The 15,875-nt window shown below is 43.8% G+C and overlaps 1 protein-coding gene across 1 annotated transcript in view; it reads right to left on the bottom strand.

The window, feature by feature from the left end:
* Positions 1 to 910: 910 nt before the first annotated feature.
* Positions 911 to 15,875, bottom strand: part of LOC125890650 (dematin-like) — a 42,639-nt gene continuing 27,674 nt past the window's right edge. The window contains exons 6-16 of the mRNA XM_049579382.1: positions 15,267 to 15,311; positions 12,350 to 12,524; positions 11,400 to 11,444; positions 10,848 to 11,003; positions 9,251 to 9,360; positions 9,019 to 9,121; positions 8,612 to 8,670; positions 8,486 to 8,524; positions 8,118 to 8,174; positions 6,799 to 6,879; positions 911 to 6,666 (exon numbers count right to left, since the gene is read on the bottom strand). Coding sequence (XP_049435339.1) covers positions 6,553 to 6,666; positions 6,799 to 6,879; positions 8,118 to 8,174; positions 8,486 to 8,524; positions 8,612 to 8,670; positions 9,019 to 9,121; positions 9,251 to 9,360; positions 10,848 to 11,003; positions 11,400 to 11,444; positions 12,350 to 12,524; positions 15,267 to 15,311 — 984 coding nt within the window. The 3' untranslated portion in view covers positions 911 to 6,552. The remainder of the gene's footprint in view (positions 6,667 to 6,798; positions 6,880 to 8,117; positions 8,175 to 8,485; positions 8,525 to 8,611; positions 8,671 to 9,018; positions 9,122 to 9,250; positions 9,361 to 10,847; positions 11,004 to 11,399; positions 11,445 to 12,349; positions 12,525 to 15,266; positions 15,312 to 15,875) is intronic.

The following is a 15,875-nucleotide window of genomic DNA, read 5'->3' as shown; positions in this document are numbered from 1 at the left end:
ACCCATTTTTTCTGTTTTCTCTGGTCATGTCCAGAGTTGTGTGAAAGTTACTTTTGAAATGTTATAGATTAAGGATTACTGTCATTTATTCTCCCTCTCCACATTGTTTCCCCTCTGATGGATTATTTCTTTTTTTTTTGTAATATTTAATTTATTGTTATTGTTGCTCTCTGTAAAGTGTCTTTGAGTATCCATAAAATCACGGTGTACATCCAATATACTATTATTATTATTGTTATTATTATTATTATTACTAGTTGTCATGTTAAATATGTAATAAGTGATGTAACTATTTTGATTACTTTATCAAAGTAATGAAACTTATTACAATTCCTTTTTCATTGCTTTTTGAAACAAATGTTTTAAACTGAGCAATAAAGCTGAAAAATATACAGAAACAGACTCCATAAAAAGAAGACATTCCTGCACAGTGTAATGATGCAAAGCAACCGAATAAATGTTTAAAGTTTTTCCTGTAAGAGAATATATACTGATGTAAATCATTATTTTTTATTGGTAGCTGTCATGTAATTACATATTTTTCTCTCAGTAACTGTGACAAATTACAATTATATTTATTTTGTTATTTAATAACAACCCTTATTCCAAAAAAGTTGGGATGCTGTGAAAAAATCTCTGTACTGTTTTCAGTAAAGTATGGGTCAAAGAGGATTTGCAAATAATTGCATCCTGTTTTTATTTACATCATAAACAACATGTCAACTTTTTGGAGCTGGGGTCGGACATAACTCTGTTACATGTAACCAGCTGCTCCCTAACATTGGTCATGCAGCACCAGGTTCAGAAGTATTTGTGTGTTTCTGCTGCAGACAGCCCAGTTTTATGAAAAGAACAGCAGTGAAATACTTTTTTAAATGTGTGACAGAAATACAGAAATGTTGACACGGTCTCCTCAAAGCAAATAGAAATGCTCTTTATTGTTACTCATGTTAATCATTCACGTCACCATTCATCTGTTACATCACCTGCATCCAGATATGAAAACAACAACAACAAGAATTATATCGTCATTCAGTGGTTCAGTATGTACAGCAGCAGGGCGGCTTCACACAGGTAAGCCACCGCCAACGACCTCTGACGTCAATCTGACCTCCGTCTGAACTCAGTCTGACCTCTGACCTCAGTTTGACCTCAGTCTGACCTCGGCTTGACCTCAAAGCCCAAAGACACATCGGTTCAAACCCAGAGTAAAACTTCGTGTGTCGTTACTTAAATCTATTTAATTAAAGGTTAAATACAAATGTGACATCATCATTATGACATCATGCATGCAGCAGTGAAAATATCCCACACGTTGGCGGCGACACGCCTCCACGAAGTCGACCTGCGTGTTAAAATAATTCAATAAAAAAGAAAAAAAAACACTTTAAAATGTACAAAAAGAAAAAAATCATGGAACAATCTTTGTGTCATCATGGTGTTAGTCACAGCAACCCACTTCCTGTTTCTAACTACACACAACCAATCAGAACAAAGCGTAAATCCCCTCAGTATCATCAAACGGCGTCAGAATCATTCCTCAGAAATGAAAACAAGGAATAAAGGAAATCATCAACGTAAAGTGACCAATGCTCGCTCACTTCAACTCACAAGTCTTCTTCTACTCTTTTTTTTTCTCCAGTCTTTTTTTTTTTTTTTTCACAGATACAGGAAGCGTGTGGTGGCGAGGCAGACGTGGCGGTGTGGTGTGTGATGCGGGATGTGGCAGCGGTGAGAGTGAATTCATTCTGACTCTACAGCTGCTGATTTAAAGGTGCTGCCACTCATTTCACCTTCAATAAATCACATTAATACAAAATCAATAACATGACGACTGTAAACACCTGAGGACCAGCTGGACGAGACGCTGAACCTAAAGTTGTCTCGATGCATGCGGGGGACATTCCACTGCATTGGACAAAAGCATTGGTTAAATGAAGACAGCCTGGCTGCGAAGACAAATGCTCCACTGTTGGATGAGTCCCAGTTTTTATCAGAGGTGGGGTACCCTGGGTTGTTGACATGACGTTAGCTTAGTGCTGCAGCTAGCTTAGCATCAGTGCTAAGGAGGGCTAACAGCTTCAGGCTGCTGTCAGCCCTAGAGTGGTCTCCTCTGGTCTGAATCAGCGACTCATGTTGTTCCAAAGTTGTATAATTGCCTAGAGTTGGTTGGTGTTCTCACGGCAGCATTTACAAGAGGACCAGATCAAATGCCTTGTGTGAGAAAGCTGCTCTTGATTGGTCAGAATTTCCCTGTGGGAAAAATCCAGGAAGTAAAGCAAACGTTGAAGAAGAGTACACTTGCAAGATAAATGTGACACTTTCTAATGTCACAATGGAGGGACAACTACGCAGGTTGATTTTAGCGCTGCTCATCGTGGACTATATTGCTGTCATTGTTCATTTTAGTCAAAGCATACAGTTTGAAAACGAGGCAAACGCGGCTCCAACTAGAAAACAATGTTTTGATGCATTGGATCTACATAGAGACGTTAACGTTTTTGCCCTCTCGTGTCAGATGGTTGTAATCTGTAATCTGTAATCCTCACCACTAGATGTCACTAAATCCTAAAACTAATTTATTGAGGAGGTCCAAAAAACACTGACTTTCACCAGAGAGAGCGGTGTTTACTTCCTGTATGATTGTAAAGCTAAACCCTGTTCTTTTTTCCTAAACCCAACCACATGTGCTTTTGTTGTACCGACGTAGTGCTTTTATTTTGAAAGAGACTGTATCAAACTGTACATTTCCTGTGAAAACAGAAGTGTATTTTGAAAACAGACAATGCATGTAACAGGCTGAAGTTGACACGGCGTCCCAGAACGTCAACAACCAACACACCCAGGGTACCTTGGACGTCATATGTGGACGTGGAAAGTCCATGACCAAACGTGGACATGTGACGAGGTCACAGTGAGGAAGTGATGTCAGCAACAGGCGGAGTGAAAACTGATGTAGAAGTGATTTTAAAATGTGGATCTCTTCTTCAGGTGATGGAGCCCAGCAGTCGTCTCAGGTGTTCACAGGCGTCATACGAAGCAGACTGTATTAATTAGATTCATTAAAGATCAAATCCAACACGCTGCACCTTTAAATTGTCCGTTCAGATCAAAGTTCAGTTTTAAACCAACGTCTGTTTTTAATTCACTGAAGGTGCTAAAGAAGTTAATTAATCTGTGTGTGTGCTGATGGATATTAATACTCTCTAGATACTTAACTGTGTGTACTAAAGCGTGTTCATGATGGAGATGTTCAGGTCACTCTGAGTTCCGCTGAACTCTGGTGTCGAGGTGAGAAATGTCCTCTGGTTATTTCCCATCATGCCTCAGTCCTCCTTTGGTTTGGAAACCTTAGAAAGTTTGTCCTTCTTGTCTCCGTCCTCCGTCCATCGTCTTCTTTTCTTTTCTCAACATTCATGGACTGATTTTACATTTTCATTTTAATAACAAACATGCCACTTCTCTATGTATTATCAAAAAATAGCTGCACATCATTTGGTCACTAAGCAACACTAAATGTCTACAACCTGCTTATTGGACAAACCAGAGCCGTGCAGAGGCAGGGTTAACGCAACGCTGCTCTCAGTCTCTGGTTTTAAGGTTTTCATTGTTCTTCTACACTGCAAAAAGTCTGTGTTTTTATAGATATATATCTCTGTGTGTGTGTGTGTACTGAGATAAAACAGGGCAGTGGCTTTTGCTGTATTAAAAAAGGAAAACCAATGAGGAGACAGTTTGATCAGAGGCGGTGTGAGCTGAAGGTTTGATCTGCTGCACCCTGATATGAAGTTTTATTTCACTTAATCTTTCTCTGGAGTCGGAACCACCTTCAACCTGTCATAGAAACTTCACCGCCTAAACTGAGCCAAACAAAGACTGTGACACCACAACATCCAACCAGTCTGTGACGGTCAAATGTGATGTTAGAAACACAACACTTTGGGTTTATTTGCAGATAATTAGCCGGCATGCTAACATGCTAACTAAGATGGTGAACATTGTACCTTGAAGTTTTTGGAGTCAGCTGTTGCAGCCGACAGAGTCTCTGTCAGTTGTTAAAACCCCGTAAAGACGGGAGCTTTGAAATCTCCAAATATATATTAAATTAAAACAAAAAGTTTAAAGTCAGCTCATGTTCTGTCACATTTCAGCCCAGTCACCAGAAGAAAATGTTGACGTATGTTTCTGCAAACCACGCATATGTTACATTTGTACGTGACACCTGGGCGAGACGCCTCTCAAGCAGCAGACCGCCGTTTAAGCCAGTCATCTCTGTGTTTCCAGCCGGCGTAATGCCACAAAAGGGCCTCTGGTTTTTAGCATGACATCGCTGCATTTCCTGCCACCATAGTGCCATGAAGAGTGGTTGTTTTTATCAAGACATCACCGTGCTTCCTGTTGTCATAGTGCCACAAAAAGCGGTTGTTTTTGCCAAGACATCGCTGCGTTTCTCGCCAAAATAGTGCCACAAAAATAGGTTATCATCAGACGTTTTTACTGAAACATCGCTGTGTTTCCTGCAGGGGTAGAGCCACGAAAAATGATTATTTTTACTGTGACATTGTTGATTTCCCGTTGAAAAATTGTGCCACGAAAAGCAGTTGTTTTACATAGTGCGTTGCGTTTCCTATCAAGATACTGCCATAAAAAGCTGATGTTTTTATGGAGACATCACTGCGTTTCCTGCCAGGATACTGCCCCCCAAACCAGGTGTTTTAAGCCAAAACACAATCTTCTCCTGACCATAACCAAGTGGCTTTTGTGCCTAAACATAACTGCATGTGAACCACAGCATTGTTTCAGCGTATCCACTACATAATAACGTACAAATGTATCTGTGATCTGTGGTTTACAGAAACATTTATTCTGCTGACTGGGTCAATTGCATCAGCATTTTAATGGTTTTCCCTCCAAACCAACCAAACTTTACTTTTTTTCAGTGACGTCCTGAAGCTGTGAGGAAAAGCAGAGAAAGTCTAAAACAAAAATCATCACAGGTCAGGACTTTGATGAAGGTAATTAAGATAAATATATTTATCAGAGTTCAGCTCGTTATGAACATGCTGCTGGTCGTGATGTTCAACATCAAACTCTGATCAAACTGTCTCCTTATTTTCTTCTTTTAGGTGCTGGGAAACAAATGCTGTCGTTATGACATCATAGCTGGCTGAGCCAATAGGAGCAATCCTTTGGAAAGATGGCTGACAGTCAGTGTCAGATCAGTGTTGAACTCTGACTCAGAGTCAGCAGGAATGTTTGATTTAAAGCCCGACTGCAGCAGAGAGCTGCGAGATAAAATATTCACTCCAGTCTGATGGAAATTAATCTGTCAGGAGGCAAACAGCAGCTTCAGCTTCAAATAGCAGCTTCAGCTTCAGCTTCAGACTTTTGATGCTAAAGTTTGTGGGATTAACATAAAACCTTCAGAGAGACTCCAGTGGGATCACCAGCAGAATGAACTACATTTCCCAGAATTCCACCACCACAACCAAACAACTGTGCTTCAACAGGTTAAATCTGGCTGCTCTTGTTTCACAGTTAAAAGCCTTCAGATGAATGATCTGACATCACGGGCCGGGTCACACCAGGAAATGACGGTGAAAAACAGCGCAGCTCACTAACAGAGGTTGGCAGCAAGCTGATGCCACAAAATCCAAAATGTAAAGTTTGTACATAAATACAGTTCATCTTTATGGGTTCCATTGATGCCGAATTGACAAGAATACTGTCGACATGTGACGTCTGTTATCTTGTGTTTCTAGAGTGATGCGTTTCTGCCGACAATTAAGGAGTCGTTTAAATGTCTTATTTCTTAAAGGGAGTTTGGTGTATTATTTTCCACCAGGAGCAGGATGGGAAATACTCTCTGAGGCTGCAAACAGTGACCCTGCAAGACCCCTCGTCTCTGCTAAATCTAACACTGTGCAACTAAAACCTCAAGTTGTCCTAAGACATTAGAGGCTTTCACACTTTGGTGCGTTTCAAGTTGCAGTCTCTGAGCTCAGACACCTCCAGACTGTCGAAACAGTTTTAGAGCAGATTTACCTGTTAATGCTGACCAAACTAAAACTCAACACAAAAAGATAAGTATGAATTTACTTCACTGATTGCAGTGATTTTATTAAAATGAAATGACATAACGCTGGTGTGACCACGCCCCTTCACCTCCAGGTGAACCCACTGGAGTCCCTCTGCTCTCAGGTGGAGCTCTGATCAGAAGCCATTAAAGCTGGAGCTGCTCTGCGCTTGTTGACCTGCAGGTTGACTCTTTGTGCTAACTCGCTCTGCAGTTTGGTTTTTAACACATTTTCCACAGACGTTTAGAAACTGAAGCGCTTGGTTCTGCAGGAGTTGATGTGTGCAGCAGGAATCTAAACTCATTCAAACTCCACTGTGAATCAAACCTGACGGCTCACTGAGCGTCTGACTGTGATGATGAGGGTGGAGGCGGTGGCGGTGGCGGTGGCGGCGGTGATAATAATGAGTCCGTGTGGTTTCAGGGTCCTGCAGTGATCCAGGAAGAGCAGGGGGGGTTGTGGGAGATGTGGTGCATCAGAAGAGACAGACTTTCTTCTTCAGGTCGTTCCTCTTCCACAGAGAGAGGCTGTCGAACTCCTCGATGGACATCCCGAAAACACTGAAGAACTCCTCCTGAGAGAGGTGGCGCTGCGGGGTGGAGAGACGGACAGAGAGACAGAGAGACAGAGACAGAGACAGAGAGACAGAGACAGAGAGGGTCATTCAATCCCATCGAGACATTAGAAACATTTTGACATCTGACTGTGAGCTGAAATTTACCTCCAGCCTGGTTCTGTCCACACCTGGGGGCAGTTTGCTCCGCCCTCTGTGAGTCACCACCAGCACCTCATAGGGGCAAATCTACAGAGATCAATCAATCAATCAATCAATCAATCAATCAATCAATCAATCAATCAATCAATCAATCAATCAATCAAAAGCTATAGCCAGGGTTCATTATAAGATAAAGCATTGAAAGAGAAAGTGATATTACATTAGCAGCTTCTTTGTTGAACTAAAGGACCAGTTCACCTTCATGTTCCAACAGTGCTGTGATTAATGTGTGGTTGTGTTTAGGCATAAAAACCACTTGGTTATGGAGGAAAACGATCCTCGTCTGGCAGGAAATGCAGCTGTGCCTCTGTAAAAACAACTACTTTTTGTGGTGCTGTGACGGCAGGACACACAGCCATATCTCTACAAGAAAACACTTCAGTTAAAAAATAAAAAAAAGCGCCTTGGGTGGCACTACCCCGGCAGTAAATGCAGCAATGTCTGGGGAAAAACAACTGCTTTTTGTGGCAGTATGACGGCAGGAAATACAGTGATGTCTCTGTTTGTCATGGCACTATCTGACAGGAAACATGGTGATGTCCCAGTAAAACTAAAAGGCTCTTGGTACCACTGTCCCAAAAGGAAATGCAGCAATGTCTTGGGAAAAACAACCGTTTTTTGTGGCACTATCCCCGCAGGAAACGCAGCTGCATCTCTAAAAGAAAGGCTTCTTGTGGCACTATGACGGCAGGAAAAACAGCAATGTCTTAGTGAAACAAATGGTTTTCGTGGCACTATCCTCACAGGAAAAACACAGTGATGTCTGGGAAAAAAATCAGTTGCATAATGGATTAAAAACATCTTCTTTCTGTGGCACTATCGGCAGAAAAAACAGCACCGTTTGGTGGCTCCAAAGCGTCTGGAAACACGACAATGACTGTTTAAAAATATCAGGTTTTGCTGTCTGTTGGTCTCCATCAAAGGCGGACAGATTGGCGGGCATGTTGCCTAACTGTCACTTTTCTAACAGTCTCCATTGTTCTGTGTGAAGACAAAACGTCCTCCATGTGCAGGTGTTTGCTTTGTTTGACTTTGGGTGAACTGACCCTTTAAATGTAACTATCAGTGAAGATCACTGGGACGTAATGTGAAATATCACGCACATAATCACAAACATGTCATGTACACTGACCTGTGCTTCATACGTCTGTCTGATCCTCACTGTCTTTATCGTCATATTTTAGATTTATATCTGCATTATTTCTTTATTTGTCTGCATCAACGGCTGCACATTTATGTCACGTTAAAACAAACAGTGTTGTCACCTTGTGATCCAACATGCTGGGCAGAGAGTTCCCTCGGTCCATCCTGGAGTCTCCGTTCTGACACAAACACATGTTATCATCAGTATAATGACCACCGTCAGTGACACAGACTCTTATTGATGATCCGAAAATGTCTCAACACAAAGAAACAATCAGACTGTACCTGAAGATCTGCAGGAGGAGACGGAGAGAGGGAGGAAAATATCATTTACAATCTCACAGAGTCCAACAACAAATGATAATGATAATGTTGATAATAATAATAATAATAATGATAATAATAATAATGATAATAATAATGATAATAATCTGTGCTGATATGACAACAACAATATTACTGATGTGATGAATATTGATCACGTACCTGCAGGAGTTTTCTCCGAGGAGCTGAACTCTGCCGACTGCAGCTGAAAACAAACACAAACATGTCAGACATCAGCGTCATCATCAGTAAGCTCTGCTCTGATTGGACGATTCTGTGGAGCAGCACTCACCCTGGACAGGCCGCTCTTAGAGGATGCTGGGAAATACACCGACTTGGTTGCGTTGGACCCTGAAGACGAGGAGCGAAATGACATCAGTTCATTGATTCCTCTCAGAACAGATCGGGTTTGATTTCTCAGTTTATAAGAACATGTTGAAGCTGACACACATGTAGAGTCACTTATTCTACTTTAGATGTTATTAGTCACATATGAAGCTGTTTCATTTCTTTAAAACGTTGTTCATTGAGTTAAAAATATCATTATGTTCAGACGCATAAATAAAATAAATTAAATTAAATATATTATTGAATGTTGCCTGTATTCATCCTGACCACTAGGTGTCCCCACAGCTGTTTTCTCTTAAGTATTTCGTACTGTGTAAGTGTGTGTGTGTGTGTGTGTGTGTGTGTGTGTACCTGTGTGTTGGCTGCGGTCGGGCAGCGATCGAGTTTTCCTCCTCAGAGGAGCAGATTTCTCCAGCTCCTCCTTCAGGATGATTTTTCCCAGATTAGACTGAATCTGCAGAAACATGATGAACTCAACATCAACACACGAGAACAATTAAAGACACATAAATAAATAAATAAATAAATAAATAAATAATATGTTATAACACATAATCATATATGTTGTGATGAGCTCCTTCACCTTGTTGAGTTCCTGTTTCTGAAGAGCTCTGAGTCCCCACAGCTCGTCATCCAGCTCACCGTCCTCCTCCTCATCTTCATCCCTCTCATCCTTCTTCCTCCACTCCTTCTCTAGAGGGAGGAGAGGACAGGAGACAAGGACAGAGGAAAAGGGAGATGGGAGACAAGGAGGGAGGAAACAAGGAGAGAGAGGAGAAGAAACAGTGTGAGAGAAGAGGAAACAAGGAGAGGAGAGGAAACAAGTATAGAGGAGAGGAAAGGAGACAAGGATAGAGGAGTGGAAACAAGGAGAGAGGAGAGGAAACAAGTATAGAGGAGAGGAAAGGAGACAAGGATAGAGGAGTGGAAACAAGGAGAGAGAAGAGGAGACAATGTAAGAAGAGAGAAAACAAAAACAGAAGAGAGACCAGGAGACAAGGACAGAGGAAAAGGGAGATGGGAGACAAGGAGGGAGGAAACAAGGAGAGAGAGGAGAGGAAACAGTGTGAGAGTAGAGAAGAGGGGAGAAGGAGAGGAAACACAAAGAGAGAAAAGAGGAAACAAGGAGAGAGGAGAGGAAACAAGGACAAATAGTAAAGGAATTACGAGAGAAAAGGAACAAGGATAGAGGAGAGGAAATAAGGAGAGGAAACAAGGACAGGGGAGGAGAAGAAAGAAGTATAGAGGAAAGGAAAGGAGACAAGGATAGAGGAGTGGAAACAAGGAGAGAGGAGAGGAGACAAGAAGAGGAAACAAGGACAAATAAAGGAATTACAGGAGAGAAGGAACAAGGATAGAGGAGGAGAGGAAATAAGGAGAGGAAACAAGGACAGAGGAGGAGAATGGACAAGGACAGAAGAGAGGAGACAAGGATAGAGGGTGAGAGGAAATAAGGATAGATGAAGAGAGTAAACAAGGACATAGGAGGAGAGGAAACAAGAGGAGAGACAGTGAAGTAAAAGGAAACGAGAGGAAAAGAAAGAGAGAGAGGAAAGGAGACAAGGACAGAGGAAAAGGGAGATGGGAGACAAAAAGGGAGGAAACAAGGAGAGAGAGGAGAGGAAACAGTGTGAGAGAAAAGAGGAAACAAGGAGAGGAGAGGAAACAATGAGAGAGGAGAGGAAAGGAGACAAGGATAGAGGAGTGGAAACAAGGAGAGAGGAGAGGAGACAATGTAAGAAGAGAGAAAACAAAAACAGAAGAGAGACCAGGAGACAAGGATAGAGGAAAAGGGAGATGGGAGACAAGGAGGGAGGAAACAAGGAGAGAGAGGAGAGGAAACAGTGTGAGAGTAGAGGAGAGGACACAAGGGGAGGAAACACAAAGAGAGAGGAGAGGAAACAAGGAGAGTGTTTCCAAGTGAAGTAAAAGGAAACGAGAGGAAAAGAAAGAGGGGAGAGGAAAGGAAGGAAGAGAGAATAGGAAAGGATAGAAAAGGTTATGGCAGGAAATAGAGGAGGAAAGAGAGAGGAAAGGAAACAAGGGGAGAGGAAAGGTGAATATTCAGATGAACACATGAAGCATGTCTCTGTTTTTACTGTATCCTGAACACAGCAGGAGGTGTGTTTCAGTGTGTGTGTGTGTGTGTGTGTGTGTGTGTGTGTGTGTCCGGGCCGTACCAATCACAGCCAGCGAGGGGGGGCAGGGCCAGTGCTCGGTCTCGATCTTGGAGGGCTGGTTCGGGTCCGGAGGCTGAGCTGCTGGAAACTTTGAGGACTCGATGATCAAATCCACGATGTGTTTCCCCTGAGGGAGCTGAGAGGACACACACGCTTCTGTACACAGCACACACACACACACACACACACACACACACACACACACACACACACACACACACACACACAGCATGTTAAAGCTGATTAAAATCATGCTGACGATATTCAGATCTGTTCTGACCGTGTGTCTCCAGATGTGTGGAAGGTTTAAATGCAGTACTTGTACTTCACAGTGTCAGTATTTCCTCCACTGTCTACAAAGCTCATAGTTACACACATGTTGACATGAAAAATACTTGTCACATGTTCTGATCCTGTGTCTCTGACTTATTGGTTCATTTATCTTTGCTACCTGCTGAATATCTGTCACACACTGTTTTTGTTTTTTGAGTATGAATGTGTTTACTGACGCTCTGAGGGACAAAAACATCATCAGATGGTTTTAAACTGCACCTTGTTTGTAGATGGGAGGCTTCTTATAGATGTTGGTGCCATTTTCTGAAAGAGAGAGACGAAGAAGTTCAGACAGAGGAAGAAGAAACACATCGGCCACTTTATAACACAGACATAAAACACAGATGTTTAATACTCTTAAAACTCTGTTCTGTTGCCCATCGGCCTGAACACACACTGACACGTCTATAACTGCAGCCAGATTAGATCAAACATTAAAGGTCCAGTGTGTCAGACTGCGGGAGATTTAGTGGCGTCTTGTCCCAGTGTACAAGCACGGGAGGGGAATCCATTTATTGAGCCAAGTATGTGCGACTCCTCTACGATAGGTGGAGATATGCCCCCTTTCAGCTTGTTAGTATTGGACCTTTTTCCTGTTGACCTATTACGTCACAGACCAAACAATGGACAAACAAGTTAGCTACGGTTAGCTAGCAGCTAACTGCTACCATGGCGGACAACTTTACAGCTCTGTACATTTGGTCCGTCCAAAAAGTCACGGCTCTGGATGTAGATTTCTCCATGTTGTTACCGGCTTCTTCTTCTCTTACACATTTAATGCTATTGGACTTCCGGGTCAAAGCCCGGGGCGGAAACTGTGGAGCATGCTCAGAGCGCCTCGGCCAGTTTGGGTCTGACTGACTGTATACATGCAGGAGTCACATGATCTGGGTGTGTTAGTCCCACTGTGACACATTCACTGCAGGACCATTTCACTCACACTGACATGTTTACAGGGATTTTAAAAGTCGCACTGACAATCTATGAGACTTTTAAAATACATTTAAACATGTTAGTTATTATATTATATTCAGTTTCTGACAGTATATCCGCCTGAATCCGACACACTGGAGCTTTAAATATATCGTGTCACCCCTGACGCCGTGTCAGCGCGGCTCTGGTGATTAAGGGAGACAGAGACGTGAGAGTAATAAATTAAAAGTCGTTACCCGGCCTGTGGAAGTGCTGCATGGTGCTCTTGGTGCTGGAGATGTGTGTGTGTGGTGTGTGTGGTGTGTTTGGTGTGGGCGGTGTGTGTGTGCTGTGTGATCTGCTGGTCTGGATGGTGGAACAAGGGGAGGAGCCTCCGGGAGAACGGTTCTCCAGCCACTCCCTGGACTCCTTCTGGAAACACAGAGGAGGAACACCACAGTCAGACAGACAGACAGACAGTCAGACAGACAGACAGACAGACAGACAGTCAGACAGACAGTCAGACAGACAGACAGTCAGACAGTCAGACAGACAGACAGACAGACAGACAGTCAGACAGACAGACAGACAGACAGACAGACAGACAGACAGACAGTCAGACAGACAGACAGTCAGACAGTCAGACAAACAGACAGACAGACAGACAGTCAGACAGACAGACAGACAGACAGACAGTCAGACAGACAGTCAGACAGACAGACAGACAGTCAGACAGACAGACAGACAGACAGACAAACAGTCAGTCAGACAGACAGTCAGACAAACAGACAGACAGACAGACAGACAGACAGACAGACAGACAGACAGTCAGTCAGACAGACAGTCAGACAAACAGTCAGACAAACAGACAGACAGACAGACAGACAGACAGACAGACAGACAGTCAGTCAGACAGACAGACAGTCAGACGGACAGACAGACAGACAGACAGACAGACAGACAGACAGACAGACAGACAGACAGACAGACAGACAGTCAGTCAGTCAGACAGACAGACAGACAGACAGACAGACAGTCAGTCAGACAGACAGACAGTCAGACAGACAGACAGACAGACAGACAGACAGACAGACAGACAGACAGACAGTCAGACAGACAGACAGACAGACAGTCAGTCAGACAGACAGACAGACAGTCAGACAGACAGACAGACAGACAGACAGTCAGACAGACAGCCAGTCAGACAGACAGCCAGTCAGACAGACAGACAGACAGACAGACAGACAGACAGTCAGTCAGACAGACAGACAGACAGACAGACAGACAGACAGACAGACAGTCAGTCAGACAGACAGACAGACAGACAGACAGACAGACAGACAGACAGACAGACAGACAGACAGTCAGACAGACAGACAGACAGACAGTCAGACAGACAGACAGACAGACAGACAGACAGACAGCCAGTCAGACAGTCAGACAGACAGCCAGTCAGACAGACAGACAGACAGACAGACAGACAGACAGTCAGTCAGTCAGACAGACAGCCAGTCTGACAGACAGACAGTCAGACAGACAGACAGACAGTCAGACAGACAGACAGACAGACAGTCAGTCAGACAGACAGCCAGTCAGACAGTCAGACAGACAGACAGACAGACAGACAGACAGTCAGTCAGACAGACAGACAGACAGTCAGACAGACAGACAGACAGACAGTCAGACAGACAGACAGTCTGACAGACAGACAGACAGCCAGTCAGACAGACAGACAGACAGACAGACAGACAGTCAGACAGACAGACAGACAGACAGACAGTCAGTCAGACAGACAGACAGACAGACAGTCAGACAGACAGACAGTCAGACAGACAGACAGACAGACAGACAGACACACAGACACACAGACAGACAGACAGGTGGACAGCTGAAGGCTCACTTTATGTTGTAAAGTCTAAATATTTAGAGGCTTGTTCAGGCCTCGTCTGTACGTACACAGATATTTTTGCAAATGAACATTTTCCTCGATGTTTCAGCCTCTTGTCCACACAAAGTTTTTCGGTCTCTTAAACTGAGATATGTTAAAACACCTTCTAAAGGTCCTGACACACCAAGCTGACGGTCGGCCGTCGACCAAAGTCGGGCCGTCGATGAGCATCTGTCGCCCTAGTTTTTGCGGTGTGTCCCACACCATGGGCACTTTGGCATTGGCAGCTTTTCGGCCGATTGAGCATGTTGAGTCGGCAGCGGAGCTTGTCGGTGAGAGAGATCACTCTGATTGGCTGTTCAGGTTTTATTTCCTCGCCCCTGTAGCGAGTGAATCTGCCTGTAGTGAAACCGGGGCTAACCGGTGCTTCCTCCTCAGGCTCCACTTCACTCAGCTGCCCCACAGACCCGCTGCTTCTTCACACTTTAACCTGAATAACAAACCGGAGCTAGCTGGGAGCGGCTAGCGGAGCGTTAGCCGCAGCCTGACCGGAGGGAAGCACAGCCAGTTAGCCTCCGCTAGTCTCTGAGCTAGCCCCGGCTCTCCGTTTGGATCCAACCGGAGCACCGAGCCCTGGTTTGTTATTCAGGTTAAAGTGGGAAGAAGCAGCGGGTTTATCGGGCAGCTGAGTGAAGTGGAGCCTGCGGAGGAAACACCGGGACCGTCTGGATGTAATAGTCCGTGGAGGTGCTGCGGTGCTCGGCTGCACAGATAGGAAACCCCTCGGCTGACAGGATGTACCACTCTCTCACTCCGCTCTCTCTCACGCAGGCGCAGAACGTACGTGCTACTTGGCCGTCGGATGTAGTCCGTGTAGTGTGTTCAAATGCAACTGACACAGGGCGACGTGAGGCGACGCAACGGTTGGCTTTCGTCACCGCTAGTTCTTTGACAGTTTGGTGTGTCCGCACCTTAAGGTGCAGATTTATTTAATTAATTTTTCCAAAAACAGTTTCTGTTGTTTCAGGTAGTTTTTATCACGCTGCTGCACTGTGTACCCCAATCTGCTAACTCAACTTAAATTTTTTCTTGAACGGTTCCTGCCACATGATAATCTACTGATTTAACGTATCTGTGGTTTTTCAGGAACTTACAAGGCCGATATTTGTCTGTAATGTGGGTAACTGGAGCTCATGTTGCTGCTGCAGTGAAAATTCTTGAACATAAACCATCACAGTGTGTACAGTGGTGGTGTGTGTGTGTGTGTGTGGGGGGGGGGGTCTTACCTCTGGGGAGGCAGGAGGAGAGATGGAGCGAGGAGACAAGGACCTCTGAGGAGGAAACATAAAGATAGATTAGAAACACTCAAACATACATAGCTTTAGAGGAAGACGAGGAAGACGCTCTAAACAAACAAACAAACAAACCAGGAAGGAAAAGTGCATCAGCAGAGTTCAGATCTGTTTAAGAAATACACTAAGGAAAAAAAGACTTGGTTTGGTTCAGAGGGTATCCTCGAAAAGGTTTGTTTCTTTCTTCTCTTAACCAGTGTTTGATATGTGTTTAAGTGCAGCTGCTCTTCAAGTTCAAAAAATACTTATCAGTTTGTTGAGAGACAAAAGAAAGACGCAGTATTGAGTGAAACAGGCTGTAATGTACCCTGCAGTGATGTGAGCCCTCTAACAGTGTTTGTTTTGTCACTGACAGGCTCAGATTGTTATTCCAAGTGTCTGCTGACATCATTATGAAAGGATCCCTACAGAGATAGAGCTTTGTGTTTAACCACAAACAGCCCTGAAATCACATGCTGCCTCTGTACACACTAACATGACTGTTGATCTGAGTCTGGTGGGTTTGGTGACGGTGATTTCAGGGCTGTTTATGATTAAACACAA

Source organism: Epinephelus fuscoguttatus, linkage group LG6 (assembly GCF_011397635.1).
Source record: "Epinephelus fuscoguttatus linkage group LG6, E.fuscoguttatus.final_Chr_v1".
NCBI lineage: Eukaryota > Metazoa > Chordata > Actinopteri > Perciformes > Serranidae > Epinephelus > Epinephelus fuscoguttatus.
The sequence above is the reverse complement of the archived record's forward strand: the minus strand, read 5'-3'. Positions and strand labels throughout refer to the sequence as shown.